This window comes from Neopelma chrysocephalum, unplaced genomic scaffold, assembly GCF_003984885.1.
Source record: "Neopelma chrysocephalum unplaced genomic scaffold, ASM398488v2 Primary Assembly neopelma1_283, whole genome shotgun sequence".
Lineage (NCBI taxonomy): Eukaryota > Metazoa > Chordata > Aves > Passeriformes > Pipridae > Neopelma > Neopelma chrysocephalum.
Window position 1 is genome coordinate 68,470 of NW_020897945.1, and position 19,765 is coordinate 88,234.

General features: G+C 48.6%; 1 protein-coding gene across 1 annotated transcript in view; it reads right to left on the bottom strand.

Moving 5' to 3' along the window:
- CELF5 (CUGBP Elav-like family member 5) overlaps positions 1–19,765 on the bottom strand; it is a 40,452-nt gene that overhangs the window by 12,287 nt on the left and 8,400 nt on the right. Inside the window, 2 exon segments of the mRNA XM_027704528.1 lie at positions 356–484; positions 7,873–7,921. Of these exon segments, the coding sequence (XP_027560329.1) occupies positions 356–484; positions 7,873–7,921 (178 nt within the window).

Below are 19,765 nucleotides of genomic sequence, written 5' to 3' on the forward strand. Positions count from 1 at the left end.
CCCTGTCCCTGATTACCTCTTCCCCAAAGTCTCTGTGGACTCCTAATTGTGGGTACAAACATTTCAACTTGCAGACCCAGACTGACAGAACAGGCTCACTAGTGATCCTGGTAACTCAGCTGTTCATCGTGCTCTGCTTCCCCTCCTTTTCCCTTAGTCTCTGCCCACCTTCCCCAGTCTTTCCTGACAGATGATTCTTCGTGCCCTGCTCCCTATGCCGGGCTGTGATATGGGTTCCCATAAAGACACAGTGGAGGAATAAGTACCCCAGTGGAAAGGAGGCACAAGCAGTGAGGCTGGTGAGTGCTACCTGCAGAGCAGGGAGAAAGGGCATGACACACAGAGGGGTTCACACCTTTGCTGTTACCATCAGGTCCACGGAGCACCGTACATTCATCAATGACCCCAAATGGTTCAAAGAGCCGGAGCACGTCATCCTCAGACTGCTGCTTATTTAACATGCCCACAAAGAGCTTCCTGTCCCCTAGGGGAAACACAGAAACATCAACCTTCTATGAGGCTTACAGTCAGTCCAGAGCAGGAGGACAGGGACACTTAAGCACAAAACAGCCTTGCGTTAAAAACATGCCTGGCGTGGAAATGATTTGCTGTTGGCTGAAATGCTTCCAGGGGTGAGTGTGCAGGGTCCACCCAAGCTCCTCACACCTGCAAAGGTTTCTGTGGCTTCCCCTATCCTACCTTCCCCAACAGAAAACAAAAGATTAATAATTTCCTTTTATTCATTAGCCTTTTCCTTTGAATAGTCCAACACAAACGTTAATAAGAAAAACTATCTGGGCAATTATACTGTTGTTGACCAGCATGTGAAATCTAAGAGGTACCTTTGAAAATACAGCAGACCAACCCAGGCAGGGAATAAATTCCAGGACCTCTGACTTCTGTTTCCTTTTCCTTCTTTCCAGGATCACCATTTCCTCAGCTGCCATGTAACCAAGCATCTTAGTTTCCATTTGCCCTTCCCCACCCCAATCTAACCAGCTGTCTCCTAAGGCCTGGAATAAACCCTGGCACCCTGGGTCCCAACCTGTGTCACTGCAGGATCACCCAAATACCAGACAGTTTGGTGAAGGCCAACTAACATCTCCATGGTCCCTGCTCCCCTCTCCAATGGCATTTTGCACCCGTGTCACACTGGCAGGGAGCTGGAAGGCTGGCCAAATCATCCACGACTTTGAGCTCGGAGTCCTTCTGGGTTCCTCCTCAGAAGAGAGAAGTGAGGATTATGGTTTTCTTGGGATGGATAAGTGTGGAGGCAAGAGAGCTCCCCACCGGTACCCTCAGGGGCTCATCACACTGCCTGGTGCCATCCAGTCAAGCACAAACACAGCAGTGGATGGGGCAACATCCTCCACAGATTTGATGTGAACAGCTATTAAAATAGCACAACATTAAAATAACAGCCTAAATACCAGCCCAATCTCCACTTTTGCAAGAAAACAGTTGTGCCAACTACTGAGTTAACTCTCCCCCACATGCATGGGAGACATGACCCATAGGAGTGAATGTGTTGGGATGTGGCTTCGGAGGAGCCGTACGAGAGGATTCCTTATTGTTAGCGACAGGATCAGAGGGGCTGGCTGCAAACAAACCAATGCAACGTGATGCACATCAGGGAAATAGCAAGGAAGCTGCTATCTGTTTGAGAGTGCAGTGACCTGAAAAACAACAGGTCTTGGAGCTACAGCAGCAGAACAGGCTACAGGGGTGGTGGTGTGTACGTATGGCAGGAAGGGATGGTACATTACACATTCACACTGCCACCAAAGCTTGCCCTGGCCCCTTCCCTGCTCCTCTTTGGTCAGAGGACAGTTCCTACCCAGGTAAGTAAACAAGCTGCTAAGTACAGATGCACTGGGAAGCACATGCAGGCAGGACCTATATGTGCCATTGGTCCCTGGCAGAAAAGCAGATGCACACATGCAGCAATAATGGACAAGCATGGAGCCTTATGCACGCCCAGGAACACACTTGTACACTGACCCAGCCCCAGCAGGTGCCTTCTGAAACAAAATTCCTCAGTAAGCAAGAGGGATGTGCAGATAGACACACTCATCCCCCATGCAGACACCACAGGGAGTCACTTCATCCTGTGGCACTGCCCCACAGAGCCCCAACACAGGCTCACACGGGCACAGCTCTCCTCTAGCACCAGGTGGGCATGTGAACACAGGTGCCACTTGTGTCCACCAGAGATGAAGTGTTAGAAGTGCTGTATCCAAGGCTCTTAACCCAGTCCCAAACAGATACTCCTGATTTATATAACTAGAAGTGGCTGAAATATATGGCCTTGTGGATTTTCTAAAGGCCAAATTTCCCAGCTTTCTCACTTTCACGATTCCCTGGGTAACAAAACCTGTGGGAATTTCATCCCCTTCCATTTTCCTTGCAATTCTTTCTACATTTCTCCCTGTACCTGTATGGTAATGGTTGCATTTGGAGGCATTATTTCAGCTGGTCGGGTCCATCCCAACTGGCAATGCCCAATAATGTCCAGCTAAGGCACAGGAGCTAATAAAGTGGGTGCTAGCTCAGAAGTGCAGATGGTTAAACCAGCCAAAAAACAGCACACAGAGGAGGTGAAAAATCTGACTGGAAGCAGGGGGTGAAAAAAAAGGGACTGGAGAGGAACATATTTACTGTGAAGAAGAGCATGGAAACTAAAGGAGCAGTAGCTCTGTGCTCTGACTGACATCACCTGGTGCCATATGTGAACCCAGTTTGGCTATGGCAGAGGACACAGGAGCTCTGTAGTGTTCCCCCTTCCTCTATCCTGAATCTATATGGCAGCTCCAGCTAGGCCTTATTTCAGATACGTGCACCATGCTGCTGCCTTTGGATGGCAAACACAACGGAAGCTCCTTAAAAACAACACATCAACAAAGGGGAGAAATTCACTAGGAAATACTTGTACTGACTTCAGGTGCTGTAAAATAACTCTGTTCTTTGAACTTGCAAGCAAATAACTGGGCTAAGATTTAATAGCCAGAAATGCACTTGATGGTCTTGCCTTTCTCTTCAGGGACTTCAGACTGTTTGGTTGTCTTGGTCAGAGTGGCAGGGGGGAAACTTTAGGTGGGGGGAACACACAGCTACATGGACATAATGCTACTTTTGCAACATTGGCCTTTTGCTTCTGGGTCTGATTTTGTGTGAGATTCTTGTGAAAGAACAGTGGGTAGCCAGGGGAGAGTCGGGTAAGTGGTTCCAGTTTTGGCTGAAGACTAGTTCAGTGTAAAGACCTGATGGTTACTGTAGCCACCCAAAGCTTAAGTCTTCACCAAACAACAGTCTAATGGATGCAAAAGGCCACACCTTTGCAATGAAGGTACTGAACAAAAAGGGACCTTGTCAACTTGCAATCAAATCAACATCAAATCACAAGTTACTCATTATTTTCTCCTCCAGAGAGCCCTGAAATTTCCTGGATAATTCTTGTGGTTTCTTCCTCATACCATTTTTTCTGAATCAAAAGCCTTTTTCTATACCCTGCACTTTGGGAAAAGTCCATTGAAACAGTGAATGCTAGTCTCCATTCTTGCAGTTTTACTGCAGGTCTTCTGTTGTTTGACACAGCTCACTAACAGAACCTTTTGGAAGTCCTGTGTTTATGTGGGAATTTCAGCTTTCCTTTCTGAATTAGGAAGAAAAAAAATGCTAGTCTTCCTGGTGATGCAGAGCAGCTTAAAACCGCAATACCTTAGGGACTCAAGCTATAAAGGCAAATATAAATACACACACCTATGGGTTCAGAATCTTTTCTGAATGCCCACAACAGCAATATTAGAAGGGACTGAAGTCACTGACAACATAAGAGAAAGATTTCTTCACAGCGAATCATGTTTCTTACAGCCCAATTCCAAAGACTGCACGTAGGGAAAAGGTCCAGCCTGTTCCCCTCAGATGCGTCTTTGCAGCAGCTGGGGAACCTGTGCAAGGGCTCTTCTGTTGCTGACCTCTACCTCTTCATATCTTGGAGCCCAACCCATGATCCGGTGCCCTCTTGCTTCTGTGAGTTTCCAAACAGAACTGCTCCCCCACCAATAACCAGGTTGCCTCATCCCTTCCCAGCCCTTTCACCTGAGCTCTGCTATCATCACGCCCAAAGCGGTCCATCTCCAACCAGCTGGCATTCTTAGGGCACTGTTGCAGGTCATCAGCTCCTTCAGCTCCCCAGCAGGGATTTCTGCAGCACTGGAAGATCTTGTTTCACCTCCTCAGCACAGCATGCACTCACTCCTGCTGTTTTTCCTTCACTTTCCCTACAGCTCTTGGTTTTCACCCTCTGATTGGCAATTTCCCATGCTGTCCAGCAACCAGAAAAATTGATTCTGATCTCTGACTGTTGAGTTCCCATGGAAACATGCTCTGGGCACAGTCAGCCACCCAGACAGCAGGAGCACAGTGGTGCTCAGCCATCACAGAGCACAGTCCTGATGAAGGTAACTACGGGAACAAGTAAGGGGTTGAAGCCATAAAGTCCGAATGTTATGGCCAAGAGAGAGAGAGAGAGAGAGAAAGAGGAGAGAACACACAAGCACTGGACACCACTCCTCTAAGCCCAGGGGATCCAGGTCATCTGGCCAACAGCAAAGATCAGGGAGAGAGGGGAAGCCCACTAAAGCCATTGGGAATGCAGCAAATCTCCTTGGATATGCAGAGAGCTTCCTTGTCTCTAGGCAGTACTAATGGGCTTGGGCTGGCTGTCACATCACATCACTGCAGCAGAGTGCTCCAGGTCTCACAAGAAGCAGACAAGCTCCTCTGCCCCCTCACTCCATCTCCTCCTGGCACTCCCATGCTCACACCACAGGCATAAGGGAAAGAAGGAAAAGGCTGATAATGCCTGCCCCAGAATCACAAGTCCTACCCTGAACTAATACAGGCAGGAACTTTTTACTAGTGAATTCTTTCTGCAGGGTACAGCAACACCGAGCATTCAGATACTCCTACACAGCCTCTGCAAGGCTTGGCCAAAACTGTCCCTTTGGCATAAAACTTAGCATCTCTTAGACCAGAAGACAAATTCTGGTGCTCTAACTTCATGTACTTAATTCAGGGTGCTTCATTTGAGAAATGTCAGTCCCTGGAGAGTATAAAAGATGTTCCCTTAAAGGATAATGCAGAGCAGAGCTTCACTGATCCATGCACCTATTCCCTTGACAAATTCCTAGTCCAAGCAGTTCTGCCCTGCCCCAAATCTTTCTTTTACCTCCTGCCAGTGTGGGGCTGTTGCTACAGGGAATGGCTCTTCCCATGGCTCTTCCCATATCTGCCAAATTGCTTATCCACTTCTCTGACAAGTGGAGCATCATGACAGAAACATTTCAAAAGAGCAACCTGATTCAGACAAATATAGGGTGCTGTCTTGATGCCGCTTCTGCCTCAGGAAAAAAACCAGTTTGTCATGGATCCTGTGGGAGCTGTTTGTTTTTCAGCTCTGCAATGAGAGGTACCCAGGCTGCAGAGAGACAGGTGTTCAGACTCCAAAGGCTGCTGCTCTCAAAGGCCTCGTCCACCGGAAGCAGAGTTGATGTTCTGACATTTGCAATCATTAGAGAATGCACCACTTTCCATAAGCTTAGAGATTTCAGAGTCCAGTGCCTTGACCAAAAGCTTGCTTCCAAATCAATATCCTGTTTTTTAACCTGTTGGCCTGTTTCAGCTCTATTTGACAGAGAAACTGAGGCATCAGAGATGTTATGTCCCAACACTTAATACTAGGTGGCTGTGTGCAGAAGAGACGCCAGTAGCAGCCCATCAGCAAAAGACACACTGCAGAAATGATCTCAGCCTAGCAGCAGACACCAGAGACGCCAGACCTGCACTCACCAAAGACACAAACCTAAGAAAACAAAGCTGCAGTGGTTGGTCATTTCACAGCATGGATTGTCTGTTTGGTCTGCTTTTACTGCTGTTGTGTCAGGACATAATGCAGGGTGGAAAAGGTGAACGTGTGCATTTGCCTGGGAAGGTGTGTGTCAAGGGGGCACACGAGGCCCTGCAGCAGGTCCTGCTGTCTGTCTCTCTGGGCTGGGAGACAGGGCCTGCTCTGTGTCTCTCTGGGCTGGGAGGGCTGCTCTGCAGCCACGTCTGACACTGTTACTGGCTCGGTGATGTTGGCACCAGGATGACTGGCAAAGGCTTTCCTAGTCTCCTATGCTTTTTTTTTTTAAAGACTCATTAGGAGTAACCTCAGCTATAATAACAGAGTTTCTGAATTAGTTAGAAATCTGGGTTGCAAATTTTTAAAATAAATGTGGTAGGGGATGGACTGACCACCTACTAGTTGAATCCAGAGGCAATGTGAGGTGTCAGTGAGTAGTCAGCCCCCTCTACACCCACTGCAGGCATCTCTAAAGAATACTTCATCCACTCCTAACATCATTTTCAACAGTGAAACACCCTGAAGGAATGGTCTCTTTATACTGTTTATAGCACCGATAAGGACCTTAAACTCAACCCTGAACCAGGGGCTGAAATAAGGTGAGATGAATCTAGTCCTATGTGGTTTAGGTACACTATTTTCTTTGAAGGCTTAAGTCACAGTCCTTTTCAAAAGGAGCATGACTATATGTAACATTCCTGGGATTGTCAATATAGGCCAAGAGAATAAATTTGCCCAGACTTCAGTAAAAGTTATCCCTCGAGTAAATAACCAAAAGTTACATATTCTATTTGGAAAAATGATCTATCTGACCTAAACAATTTTTTTAAAAGGAGGATCACACAACAGTAAATATACACATTCCTATAAAATATTATAAAATATATCTCATGTTCCTGACAGTGCAATAATTGAAAGTCACTACAAACTGTTTGGAAATGACCTCTTAAAATTTAAAACAAAAGCCTTCCAAATCTAAATACCGCATGCGGGACATGCTGCCCCACAGCACAAAAAGCACCACAGAAATCCTCCCCTTGTCTCTACTAAACTGCTTTCAGGGGCAGCACCAACAGCACAAGGCATGGAGAGGCAGACGTAGAAATGGAGAGAAAAGGAAAAGAAATATATCAGTAAGACAAGGAAGAGCAGAGAAATGAATTAATGGATTAGGAAAGGGCTGGAGTTGTGAACCCTCTCCACCTGGAGAAGGCATTTGAGCTGCTGAGAGCTTCCCATTAAATTAACAGATTCTCTCTTTCCCAGTCTTCCAGCTCTGAACTCATTGTATGCTGCTCTGACCAAGCTGGTCCCCTGCAGGCTGACAGCACCTCCATTTCAGGATCCTTTCCCTTCAGAATTATTTCCCCATCATGTGATCTTTTCTGCAATGGCACTGCAGCCTTGACAATGTGATGGGGGCTGCTGCAGGACCGAGAGTGGGAGGCTGAGACAGTTCAGCAGCAATGGGGGAGGCAGAGGAGTGAGCTGCAGACAGGAGAATCAGCTGTGGAGCAGTGAGCTGAACGTGTTAAAAAGCCAGAGCTGCTGCAAGGATCTGGCTTTTATTGGGTTGATCAGGTGTACAAATGAAGAAACCTCTTCCCAACAGCTTACACCCTCCAGGAGCCTCCGTGCCATACACCGAAGTGCAGGTCTGCTTCAGTAACCTCCTGGGACAGGCACTGTCAGGCTAATAGTGCCCTCAAAGAGCTGGGAAAGAGAGTGGAGTAGGCAGCCACATTATCACCCTTAGGATCTGGGGTGCTGTCAGCTGTGTGCTGTGCCAAGTTGAAGCCTATCCCTGGGCTCTCCTCCTGCCCCCCCCCCAGATCTCTGCCACATACAAACATCTCCTCGTACAGAGTGCAGGTAGAGGAAGGCAGGGTCAGGACCCTCTCTCTTTTCCTGGTCCCTCTCACAAGCACAAAGTCACCAAAGGAGAAACAAGGAGAGATGACAACTACCTCCACGGCTCTCGCTGTCTGCAGGTTTCACTTGGATTGGGCGCGCCATCTGCAAGGAAAGAGAAATGCAAAGGGTTAAAGCTTGGCCCATCTGCCCAGCACACGGTGCTGATGGCAGTGGCAACAGGGTGCCCCTTCCTGCCTGCTGTGCAGAGCAGGAGCGTGACAGGAGGGAACCAAGACATTGTGATGGCAATCAGTACATCCTCTTGGAGAAAGGACTACTTTTCAAAAAGAAACCTGGCACTTTTCCCTGCTCAGCTGCTTGCCTGAGACAACAGCTCTCCTAGAAACGCTCACCATTCATAAACTCTGCTTCCTAAGATGCAGCAAGTGGCAAAGAAAGGCCTAAGGTGAGACTATGCCTGGAAGCTCTTCCTATGTCTGCCCTGATTCAGTGTAGGCATGGCCAGCTCACCTAATTGAGCCACTTACTCTCCTTGCAGGAAAGAAGAAAGACTGCCTCTGACCTTGGTTAGAAGCAGTACAGCAAGCAGGCATGTCATGTTTCCCCTTCCCCAGCCCTCATGCAGACAGAGCTCTGTGCACCAGAATGGCTGTTGAGAAGGGCAGTGACGCTCTCAAGCAACATCTCTGGCCCTCAGGGACAATACTCAGGTTAAAAGTGGCAAAACTCCTCTCGCTTGGGTGTGGAGAAGAGCTTTTTACCTCTCTTGCAGCCATTAGTGTCATCAACAATAATCCAACCACAAACAACAAGCCTGAAGGGTAGCTTAGCTCATGTGATATGGGGACTCTCCAGGTAAGACAGAAGTAGCTGCATTAAGGAACCAATAGCTTCAACTGTCTGATTTGCAAAGTAGGGCAAAACTCTCATCTGCTGGCAGGTCTGCATGTCCTGTGCTGCCCAGAGAGACGACTGACAAGCTGTAGCCTCCTCCCCAGCCAGCAAGATCCAACTGTGCCAGAATCTCCTCTGAAGAATGGTGCACAGGGCAAATTTCCACATTCACAGCACATCTCACTCCATGTCTCTCAGCATCATTCAGACAGGCTGACAGTGACCAGAATCAGTGACATTCGTAATAAAAACCAATCAGAATATCGCAGGTGAGGCCTGCACACAAGCTGCAGGTCCAGGCATAGTCTGTCCCCTCTCTTAGGAAACACCCTCAGGAAAAACAGCAACAAAACATAAAATGAAATCAAGCCATAGAAGTCACCACCTGAAATGTGTTTAGAAGCCAGCATGCAATATGTGGAAGGCTGTTAGTCCCCAAGTGGTGGCTGAGCCAGACTGGCCAGAAAACGGAGGTAGAGCCCACATTTACAACAGCTGGAGGAAATGAGTGAAATAAGTTTGCAGTTCACAGAACAGAGAGGCCAAGCTGCTGTCATGCTACACCTTGAGAGGCAGCACTGCCAACTCCATCTCCCAGGAGGTGCTGCATCATTTAGGGAAGAGGGAGAGGCTGCAGGTCCTTTTCCCACTCTTCATCAGCTACAAGGATTTGCAGAGCTCCCAATACCCTGCTGCACTGCCATGTGGCCCCAGCACTTGCAGCACTGGCACTCACCAGCCTCCAGGCTGCTGCTCCCCCCAAGAGCTGCCAAGAACCTGGCATCTCTTTCATGAGCTGAGTGGGATGTGGGACAGGGATTCAGAAGTATGCAGTCAGAGATTGTTCCACAAAGCCTCCAATTTCCTTGCTGAGAGGCAGAGGCTCCTATCACTGCTCACGCTCCCTGGCAATATGCCTGTGTGAGCTGAGGCTGGCAGTGCTCTGGGAGCAGGCTGAGTGGAAGAGGGCAGGCAGCCCAGATGTGTGCTCGGTGCATAGCCAAGAGGGGCAGCTGGACATGTCACTCCCCACTGCTCCCACAGCACTGCGAAATAGTTTTGTTTCCACCCAGGATGCAAAACCAGAACTAAACGAAACTGATGGAGAGGGAGACAGAGGGACAGACTCAGATCTCAGCTTCTATGAGGAGCAAAGCCATTTGGGGGTAGGAGGGGCAGAAGGCTGCTGCAGAAGCCAAGAGCTAGTGGGCACACACATCACCCCCCTCCAGCACCACCCACCCAGGGATGCTGGGGCTGAGGGCAAGGAGTCGAGAAGGATGGGGGGAGGCGAGGGGGAGGTTAAGCACCTGAGGCCATCTCCCTGTCCCCTCCCCCAACAGGGCTGTCACTCCAGCTCCCAGCACCTAGGATAAAGGAGGTGTTGTCATGGAAACGGTTTTTCACCACATGGAACCTGACATTTGCAGTTGCCATGGAAATCAGCTCTTGGGGGCATTCCCTCTGCTTTGCACAATAGAGACATTTTGATATGATCTCTGGGGAGGGGGCCCCCTCAACCCATCTGTCCATCCCTATCCTTCCCCCCATCTCAGGGACTTCACCCCAGGGCCAACCCCCAGGGTGGTGAGCCCTGGCTGGCCCCACTGAACCTGTGAGTGCACCCCACAGGGCCACAGACCCACAGTGGAGTGACACACTCACAGCAGGGCCAAAACACCACGCAGTGGCAGCAGAGGTGCCAGTGCCAGAGTCAGCACAGTGATGTGGGTCAGCACTGGTGCAAGTCTGGAAGCAGCATTTGGCACAGAAGGAAGAAGGGCTGCCCAGGGCAAGATCAAGCATGTGTGCTGCCCTGCACCCCACATCTGCAGCCACAGCTCCTCTCTTGCACACCCGACACAGCACCTTAGGCGGGCACAGGAAGACTCTCCCTCTGCCCACATCAAACCAAGCTCTCAGTCAAGGGCTGCCCATTTCCAGAGGCCTTGCCAGCTCCAGTGACTTTGAGGGACCCCCACCAATATGAGGTCGGGTCTCGGGGCTGATCTTCATCTGTTCTGGAAGATATGGGTAAAGAGAATAAAACAAGATACAAGAAATTTTCCAGATGCTGAGGCTTGGAGAAGAGCAGCAGGATTCTCTGCCCGCTTCTTCCAGAAACAGCAGGTCTCCCAAGTGAGACAGAGGCAGCATGGGCCTCCTTGCAGAGAAGTGGACACCCAGACACTTCCACAAACAGGACACCACCACTTTAATCCTTCTAAGTCCCCTGTTGCCATCAAAGATGAACAAAATATCAAAGGCATCTCAAGCAGAGGGAGCCCACAGCTGCTTAAACTCAACCACACAGGTCTGAAGACCTTGAGAAGCATCCCTGTGGGGTCCTAAACTTTGTATACAGGTCTCAGACAAAGAGCTCTGTCCCCTACAGGAATGCACAGAAAGGATGGTCAAACTTTATCTCTTCCATTTGAGGGAGAAAGAGAGTAACAGGACAGCAAAGGGGTTCTGGGCTTACACAGCAAACTCTGGAAATACAAATTCTTCTGGCCTCCACTTATCACCTGAGGCTGCACAGTAATCAGAGAACACACCTGAGTAAGAAAGCCATATTTGTACATGTCCAGCTGGAGCCAGAATCCAGCACAGGATGTGCCTGTCATAATTCCAAGTGCAGAGCAGATGCACACGCACTGACACACATGCCTTTACCACACAAGAACACAAACATAAGCAAGCACACACATGGCATGGAGAACTTGAGCAAATGATTTATGAGCCTGCACCTGCCTTGCTAGCTGAGCTTTATTTTACTTGTTAAATTAGGCAGCTGAGCATTATTAGTCTTCATTTCCTAAGAATATCACCTCAATATTTAGCACATGCTGTCAGGACACCACAGGCCAAATGTCCCCCACCCCGAGCCCTTCACGCTCACACTTCATGGTCCTCCTTACCCACTGCTAGTGATAGTCCAAGAGCTGTCTGCTCCACGACCCACTGGACTCAAGAAATCTTCTGGAGCCACATGCAGCAGTGGACACCAGATGGGCAGCACATGGGAGGGGGCAAAGCTCCCATTGTCCCTCTCCAGCTTCTCCCTCACGTTTGCCCTTCTGGCTGGATACACACCTTCCCTTTCTGAACACAGCTGTCCCTCACTCTGCACAGCTCACAGCTCTCAGAGACAATGATTCTCTGCCTGCATTGCTCTCCCTCTTGTAAGCCCCCAGACTTTGTTGGTTTGCTTTCTTGGGGGCTACTTTCTTGGTGGGAAGCAACTGGCCAACTGGATAGGGGCACAAAGCCATCCTGACCTCTGGAGCCTTACGTGCTACAAAGCACAGCAGCTACATGTCTTGCATAGCCCTCAGGGAGCAGTGAGGAGACACCCATGGTAAGGGAGTCACTGCAGCCCAGAGGAGCCCAGAGACTTCTAGGGAAGATGCAAGGGTGACAGGCCTTGCTGGGAAATGTCTGAATTACATCCCACCCCACTCCCAGTATCTGCTCAGCATAGAGAAGTGGGGAACAATGCTCTGTTTGGGCTTCCTCCCTGCTTTTGAGGAAATGCTCCCCACCTTTGTAGCACTCTTAGGATCAAAGATCTAAGGAAAATTCCAGGCCCTCCTAAAGTCAGAGGAAGTTTTGCTATTTGTTTCACCAAGGTCAAAACGAATGATTTCTCTCACCACACCCCAAAAAAAGACTTCTGGAGGTGAACTAGCTCCCTGCATTTACATCAATGCCCAGCATGAGCTGTCAGTCATCTCAACAATCTGGGAGCCCTGTTCTTCAAGGAGGAACAGTGGCTTCCAGATATCGCTTCCTCAGCTTTCAAACTGCAAAAGCTGGATAGAAGGAAAAAGCCCTCTGGGACAGCAGGGCAAGCCTCTCTATTAATTATGAGTAAGTGATGTAAAATAGCCCCTTAGGTGCAATGCATAGTGTTAAGAGGGTCAGAAGCAAAGACCATGAAACACACAATGCAGGCCAGTTCCTCTGGGATGTCAGGAACCAAAAGGCATCCAAGGCCATTGGCAGAATTAGGTCCTGGGCTCTTACGCTTTGCAAATTGTGGGCCGGTCCTCTTCTGGCCAGTTAAAAATGACCTGCCTAAATGATCATAACCACGTCTAGCTGGGCAGAGCACATAAATATAAATGCTAATTTGCTCATTTGGATTCTGTTTCTGATCAGGAAGGCAAGCAGGAATGGATTGGTGCCAGTCTCAATGCTTGAGTATCCCACTTGCATCTTTCCACTGACATCTCAGTGTACCTTAGTCCTATCCAGGAAAACCATCCTCCTCTGAGAAAGAGGACTTGTCTCACACCGGAACACAGGCAACATTAGTACCAAACATTGCTCTGGCACAGCTCTAAAGGCTGCTTATGAATTCACCTCATTCAATCCCATTATGAAGGAAACAAGGATAATTATGAGTATTGTGTTCCAGGTGGAGGAATCGAAGCATTTAGTGATGAAGATTGTGCCGAAAGTCTGTGGCAGAAGCGAGATGTGAAGCCCAGAGTACAAAGCACACAGCTCCTGCCTGCATGGCTGGGGCTGTGACTTTTGGCACGAGCAAGGAAGACTGTTGAAGGACCTCACCCAACTGCTTTGTGCCACCAAGAAGAGGACTCATAAGCTCATAACTCCTCTCATAAGTTTCTTTGGGAGGCATTTTCCCTATCCCCAGCACAGTGGGCAAATCAGGCAGAGCAGGGAAGTTATCCCCCATTCCCCACTGAAGCTGAGTGAACTCAGGAATCAATAAGCAGGTATCTGAGCAGCACGAGGGCCACAACACACATGGACTACTGCTCTGCTTCTTGGACTCTCCGCTGCACCATGTTCCTTCTCCCGTAATGCAGTCAGACACCCCTGTCCCCACTGCAGCCAGTTCTGCTCGGGGAGGAAGGCAAGCAACTTAACACCATGACTCAGAAAGCCTTTGGATCACCCTGGTATCTCTAGGGAAGTGACAGCACCGCTGCCGTGCAAGAACACCAGACAACCAGCAGGGGGGTCCACCCAACCTGGCAATTCCAGCTCCTGTTGTAGAACCAAAGAATCATTTGGGCTGGAAAAAAATCTTTAAAATCACGTACATAACTGTGTGGCAGACACACTTGAGTGCAGTTCCTCATGACTCCATGGTCAGTCAGTCTGTCCTCATGGGGCTCCTTCCTTGATGTTTCAGTGCACAGCAGGGCACTGCATGATCTGTTGCCCTGATCTCTCTCCTGTGATTAGTGTCACTGAAAGTCAAAAGAGCTTTTTTAGGTGAGAAGAGGAAAGTGCCAACTTTCTAAAATCCTTTTCTAGAGGTGCTAGGCAAGTTTCCTCAAGAGGCAAGAGGAAGAAAAATCCTGGGCCACATTCAGACAAGTACTCTTCTGTTTTCCAGGGGGCTTTATAGCAGGACAGAGAGGAGTAATATTTGGCTCCAAACTTCCTCCTGCTCCTCCCCACTGCTGCAAGAAAGGGCTGACAGAACTGAAAACCCAAAAAACTCCTCCAGCAAGTTCATCAAGACCACAAGAGATCACTCTGGGCTCCGAAAAGCCATGGGCCTGAGGATCCAGGCATGGCTGGGTGGTCAAGCCCACAGTCCTGCATCAGCTGCAGAATTTTGCTTCAGCAGAGACAGAGACTTGCCCAAGGAGCCCCTTGTGACAAGAGTCACTTCCAGCAAGGTGGAAAGTGCTTAGCAGGCCTACAAAAAGCAGGGATAAGATGTAAGTGAAGATGGGTCACCAAGTTACTACGAGCAAGTGCAAGAAAGTTGCAGAGGGAAAAGCTGGGAGCACTGCTACTCTCAGCTGGCTTCGATCTTTTTGCTAGGCTGGTTGGAGAAGACACCCAACACCTATTTTTCCCTGTGCTCACTGGTCCAGCAAGCACACTCAGGTGTTTCTCCATGTACAAGCTGGAGCCCCATGGACCCCAGCAAACTGGGGAAGGGCAGAGCAAGGGCAGCGAGTGTCTGAGCTAGTGACACCGTGGGTCTGCAGAGCCTGCAAAGGCCTCTTACAGGAGTGCTGGCAGCTTAACAGGCTGCCCTTGCTCTGGACCTGTCATCTGGGGGCATCAGCAGCTCCTCAGTGCAGCTGTGCCCCAACTTCTTCTCCCCCGTGGAAGGGTAATGGCAGTGGCCAGGAAAGGCACCTCTGTTAACGTGCCATGGCAATGCAGAGGTGGCCAAGCAGAAGGACCCTCTGCCTGCACACGGCGGCTGCACCAGTTCCCTTGGCAACCGTTAACATTCACAGTCTGAGCAGTGCAAAATCTCCAGAAATAAAGACCTGCCATGTGAAAACCCACAGTAAACGGGCCCAAGCCCCAGTGCCACTGAATGAATCTCCTGAGCTATTTCTGGGCTGAACAGCAGAAATTACGGCTGATACTAGATAAGCTGTTTCCTTTTAGGGGTGCTGATAGACCAGAAGAGAAGCCCCAGGCCTGCAGGATCCCCTTGAAGATAGTCAAAACTCATTTGGAGAAGGCCCTCAGTGACCTAACATAGTTAGCCTTTCTTTGAGTGGGGTCTGACCAGAGATCCCAGAGGTCTCTTCCACCATAAGAGATCCTATTTATATCCATATTCAAAAACACTCATGTGCAGGCACACACATGACACACATCAAATGACCCCAACCAAGGAGATGGGAATGTGAAGCCTTGCTCAGAAGGGTGGGTGCCTTTGCAAAGACGAAAGGTCTGTGGGGGTTGGTGCATGTGTGTTCACGAGCACAGGTAAGCGTGCTTACCAGGGAACACATCAGCTCTGGGAGACAAAAGTCCAAGCTCTGTGCTGCAGGGAGATGCAAGGGCCTGGTTGTGCAAAGGGCAGTCATTTCCCTGGAGAAAGGAAGGCCCCTTGTGCACAGGACGGAGCCTGCACGTGTGCACTCGGTCAAGAGGTGGGAACAGGCGCTGATCTTGAATTTCATTATTCTTCCAATTCCATAGGCAACAGGAGCCCACGTCTGCTTTGGAAGCTTGCTCTTCCTCGGCCTCTTCAGTGTTGGCACTTCACTGGACAGCTGCCTTGCTGTATGATATTTTCAGCCCCTTAAGCCAAACCCTCAACAGCACAAGCGTTTGCAATCCTCCCTGCAGTGAACAGGCACATCTGCTGCTTCTTGTCCAGGGACTGCTTTAGCTCAGTACCTTCATGTTCTGGTGCTGCCACTTCAATGAGGTAGCCTTAGCATGCTCTCTGTATCATTACCTTCTACTGATAACGTTGCATGGCTCTCAGGAATTTGCCAGTATTGTCTATCAAACCTGCAGGATGGACATGGGAAAAACTTCTCCACCCTACCCTGCCCAAAGGTTCAAGCTGCAAAGATTAACAACTGGGGCCCAGCTTCAGCCCCCAGCCAAACATTCAGGCCACCTACTCCACTCCTCAGCACATCCCCCAGCTTTGCCAGCCGCAATATCCTGTAGTGTTCACATGAAGAAACTTTCAGAAATACTGGTCCAGGCTGCCTTCACATCAGCAATTGTACAAATGAGAGGGAAGGGAAGAATGAGATGCTATGACCTCTCTACCAAAGCCCCTCCAGTCACCTGTGCTCCTTTATATCATCACAGGCTGTGGATCCTGACAGATGGCTCAAGTGAGCCCTTGCTCCTGGCAGCACAGGAGACAGCCTACCCACAGGGATGCCCTCTGCTCAAGCTCTGCTGGGTCTCTGCACTAATCCTTGTGCCCAGCCATCTGAGTTAGTGCTGCAGCATGTCAACCCCTGGTGCATTCCCATAGTCTCTCTCTGCTCTCATGCTGCTGCTCTCTGTAATTTTCCATTTCTGTGTCTCTGCACCCATGAGTTCTCCCTATGATGTAGCCACATTTCAGTACTCCCATCACTGCTTTTGAACTGCCCGTATTCCTAGCTTGGACTAATACCAATTTCTGCCTCTTACTTGCCTACCTTTCAGCAAGCCCTTCTTTGTTCTGCATAGAAATAAAACTGTAACTGTACCTTGCCAGAAGAATTACTTTTCTAAACCTCCCCCCTCCACTTCCTCCTTTTATTCTTCTTCCTCTTCTTCAGGAGCAATTTTATGTAATTTGCAACTGTCTGGCTGCAAATGAAAAGAGACATAAAGTGTTTCTGCGAAATATTGAAAAGCTGGATGCTTTTCCCACAAGTTTCACTTAGCAAGAGGCTTTAACTTGCTGTGTGATCACTGTATGTCATTAATAACCTCTCCAATTCCTTTCAGAACTCAGCAAAGTGAAGGCACAATCACGAATCAAAGGCATGGGTTATGGAGTTATAATATCATTTCATCAAGCTAGGGAGGAGTGTGCCAGTGAGTTGGGAGAAGGTGAAACACCACACTGCTAAGCTGAAGAGGACACTAGATTTAGGAAGAAGTGTTAAGGGCCTGATTTCCTCTCTGCTTTTCAGATCAGAAGATTTTTGCCTCTGTTCAGCCTATATGGGTTGTGTGTACTGAGGCCACTGCTTTCTATTTTGTTCCTCAGGCATATCCATCTCCACCTCCGACAGGCTCAAAAGACTTAACAAACCGCTTTATTGGGACTGAGTCAGACTTAGTTGTGCAGTTCTCCAGCCTGTCCTCAGGGAGCAAAACTGGGGAACATGAAATGGGATGTTTGCACACAGCAGAGAACATTGTGGAGGGCAGGGAGGAGGAGTGTGTCTGGCTGGGAGGCAGTGCTGGGCAGAGAACTGGCCACGGTGCTGGTGCTGTCTAGAAACTGCACAGTCCCTGTGAGTGAGGTGCCACATCCTCCCTGTCTGTCACTCGTACCACACTGGGGCAGTGGGCAAACTCGCCTTGGCTGTGCTGAGCTTCACAAGTCACAGTCCACATCACAGGGTGTGGAAGCAGGTTCCCTGCCTGGGTGCTCCTCTTGCCCACCCCAGCTGACAGAGATACTTGGCATCCTTTTAAGCTCCTTAGCAAGCTCGGGTGATAAGACACGTCCGCTAATTCACCAAGGATGTGCTTTACCTCGCTGTTCTAGGAAGCTCCATCCTTCCTTCCCCAAAGGAACATTCACACATTTGTTATTTCCAGACTACACTGACAACAATTCAGCAGCTGTGAGGGCAGGACAGGTGTTTTAGATAATACAATATGCAGCTGACTGTACAGGTGAGATTGGTTGAGTTACTATCCCTGGAGCGATTTAAAAGATGTGCAGATGTGGCACTTAGGGACATGGTTTTGTGGACTTGGCAGTTAATGGTTGGATTCGACAATCTCAGAGGTCTTTTCCAACCTAAGTGATTCTATGATTGCTGCTTTACACCCTGAGCACACTAGCCCATACAAAAGGGAGCAAAAGCCAAAATTCTGTCTTTCTCAGAAAAGGAAGCTAAGCCTTATTGTCAAAAAATTAGCTTCTTAGAGTTTAAATTCCATTTAGTTACCATACATCCAACAGCCCTTAATTTAAAAACAAAAAAGAATTCTGATGTCACAGAAGGAGAACTTGCCAGAAATGCCACAGGAGCAAACAGAGATCATGGTGATTCCTATTGATTATATAACTATAAATACAAAATATAACTATAAATACAAATATAACTATAAATATAAAACCTCAGGAAAGCTACACTGCACTCGTGGCCCTGCAGGAACAATGTGTCCACATTCTTAGATGGGCTGACATCACTGGCATCAGACCTGGAGGGCCTAAGCAATACCTCTGTGGGCCCAGACCTACATGACAGACTTGGAAGAGAATCCAGAAGTCCTGCTCCAGCTACTGATCACAGCCTAAGGATCTCTCAGAAACCATATCAAAGCATTTCCATGAATCTGACCTTACCAAATCCTCAGTCTAGACCTAGAAAGTAATTTGTCTCTATTCAGGTTCATGAATTGTTGAGATCAACCACTGCTGTCTGCATTGAGATCAACCACTGCTCTCTGCATTGAGACCAACAAAGGAAGGTACTTGGCCACTTGTGGCATCTGTGCTTCCTTGGTAGTACAACAGTAAGTGTAGGATCAACGGAAGATCCAGTCTGATCCCTCGTTGTCTCTAAATGTGCTGATGCTTGGTCATGCCTTCAGGTGACAGCTTGTGTCACCCTACACTGATGTCACATACCCTTCAACTTTCTTCCTGCTATTGCTCTGTGCAACAAAGAGATAGAGTAGGGGTAAAATAAAGAAATCACTTGTTTACAAGACCACAGCCCATCTACTCAAATCTCAGCTGTGTGGTCCAGTACATTCTGTTCTCTGCCCTATGCTCGGACCCTTGCTGTATTTCTGGTGATAGGCTTTGCCATAGAGTTTAACAGAAGATGATCTAGATGCAAATGTACAGAGATGAAATTTTACGCCCTTGTTCCCAAAACAGGGAAGCAAATGCCCAGCACTCCCATCTGTGATTCATTTCAGGAGTATTCTCTGTGATCAGCTGGATCAGAGGGATGGGTAATGCTGTACAGACACAAGCAAACCTGAAAGCTTCCTCAGGTCACCCAGACCATGTCCATGCCAAGACCAACTCTGTGTGGATCTGGATGGAGGTCTGTTTCATTCTGGTGGTTACCATCTCTAAATGACCACTAAAATGATCAGAGAGAGAGGGAATCATGCCTTCTTGGTCACTGAGGGACTTAAGAGAAACTAAATGTGATGAAGTGGTGTATTGACAGCCTGAAAATAAACAGCTCCAAATGCCGCACAGCTCATCTTCATCCTAATCCTGAAACATAATTACACCACATTGCTCATTAACTGTCTCCAGACAAATATGTTCAAAAGTACTTTCTGAGCAGACTTCGTACTGTTCCCAGGCAGTTTCTTACACCTCCTTTAACATAAAAAGCCTTTAGATCACCACATCACAGATACACTGCTGCTTCAAATACTGCTCCATGCAGCACAATATAACCAAGAGCACAGACAGCAGAGAAACATGCAACAAATTCCCAATGTAGAACTGTAGCAAAACTGAGATTGCCTTGAATCCACCAAGCCTCACATGAATAACCTTTCAGAGACCCTCTGCAGGTACTAGGTAGAGATGTGTCTGACTTCCCCATTGCATTAACAGCATTGTACCATGACTCCTCATGACTGTTCCTCCATCCTTTGACTTGTTCTCACAGACTC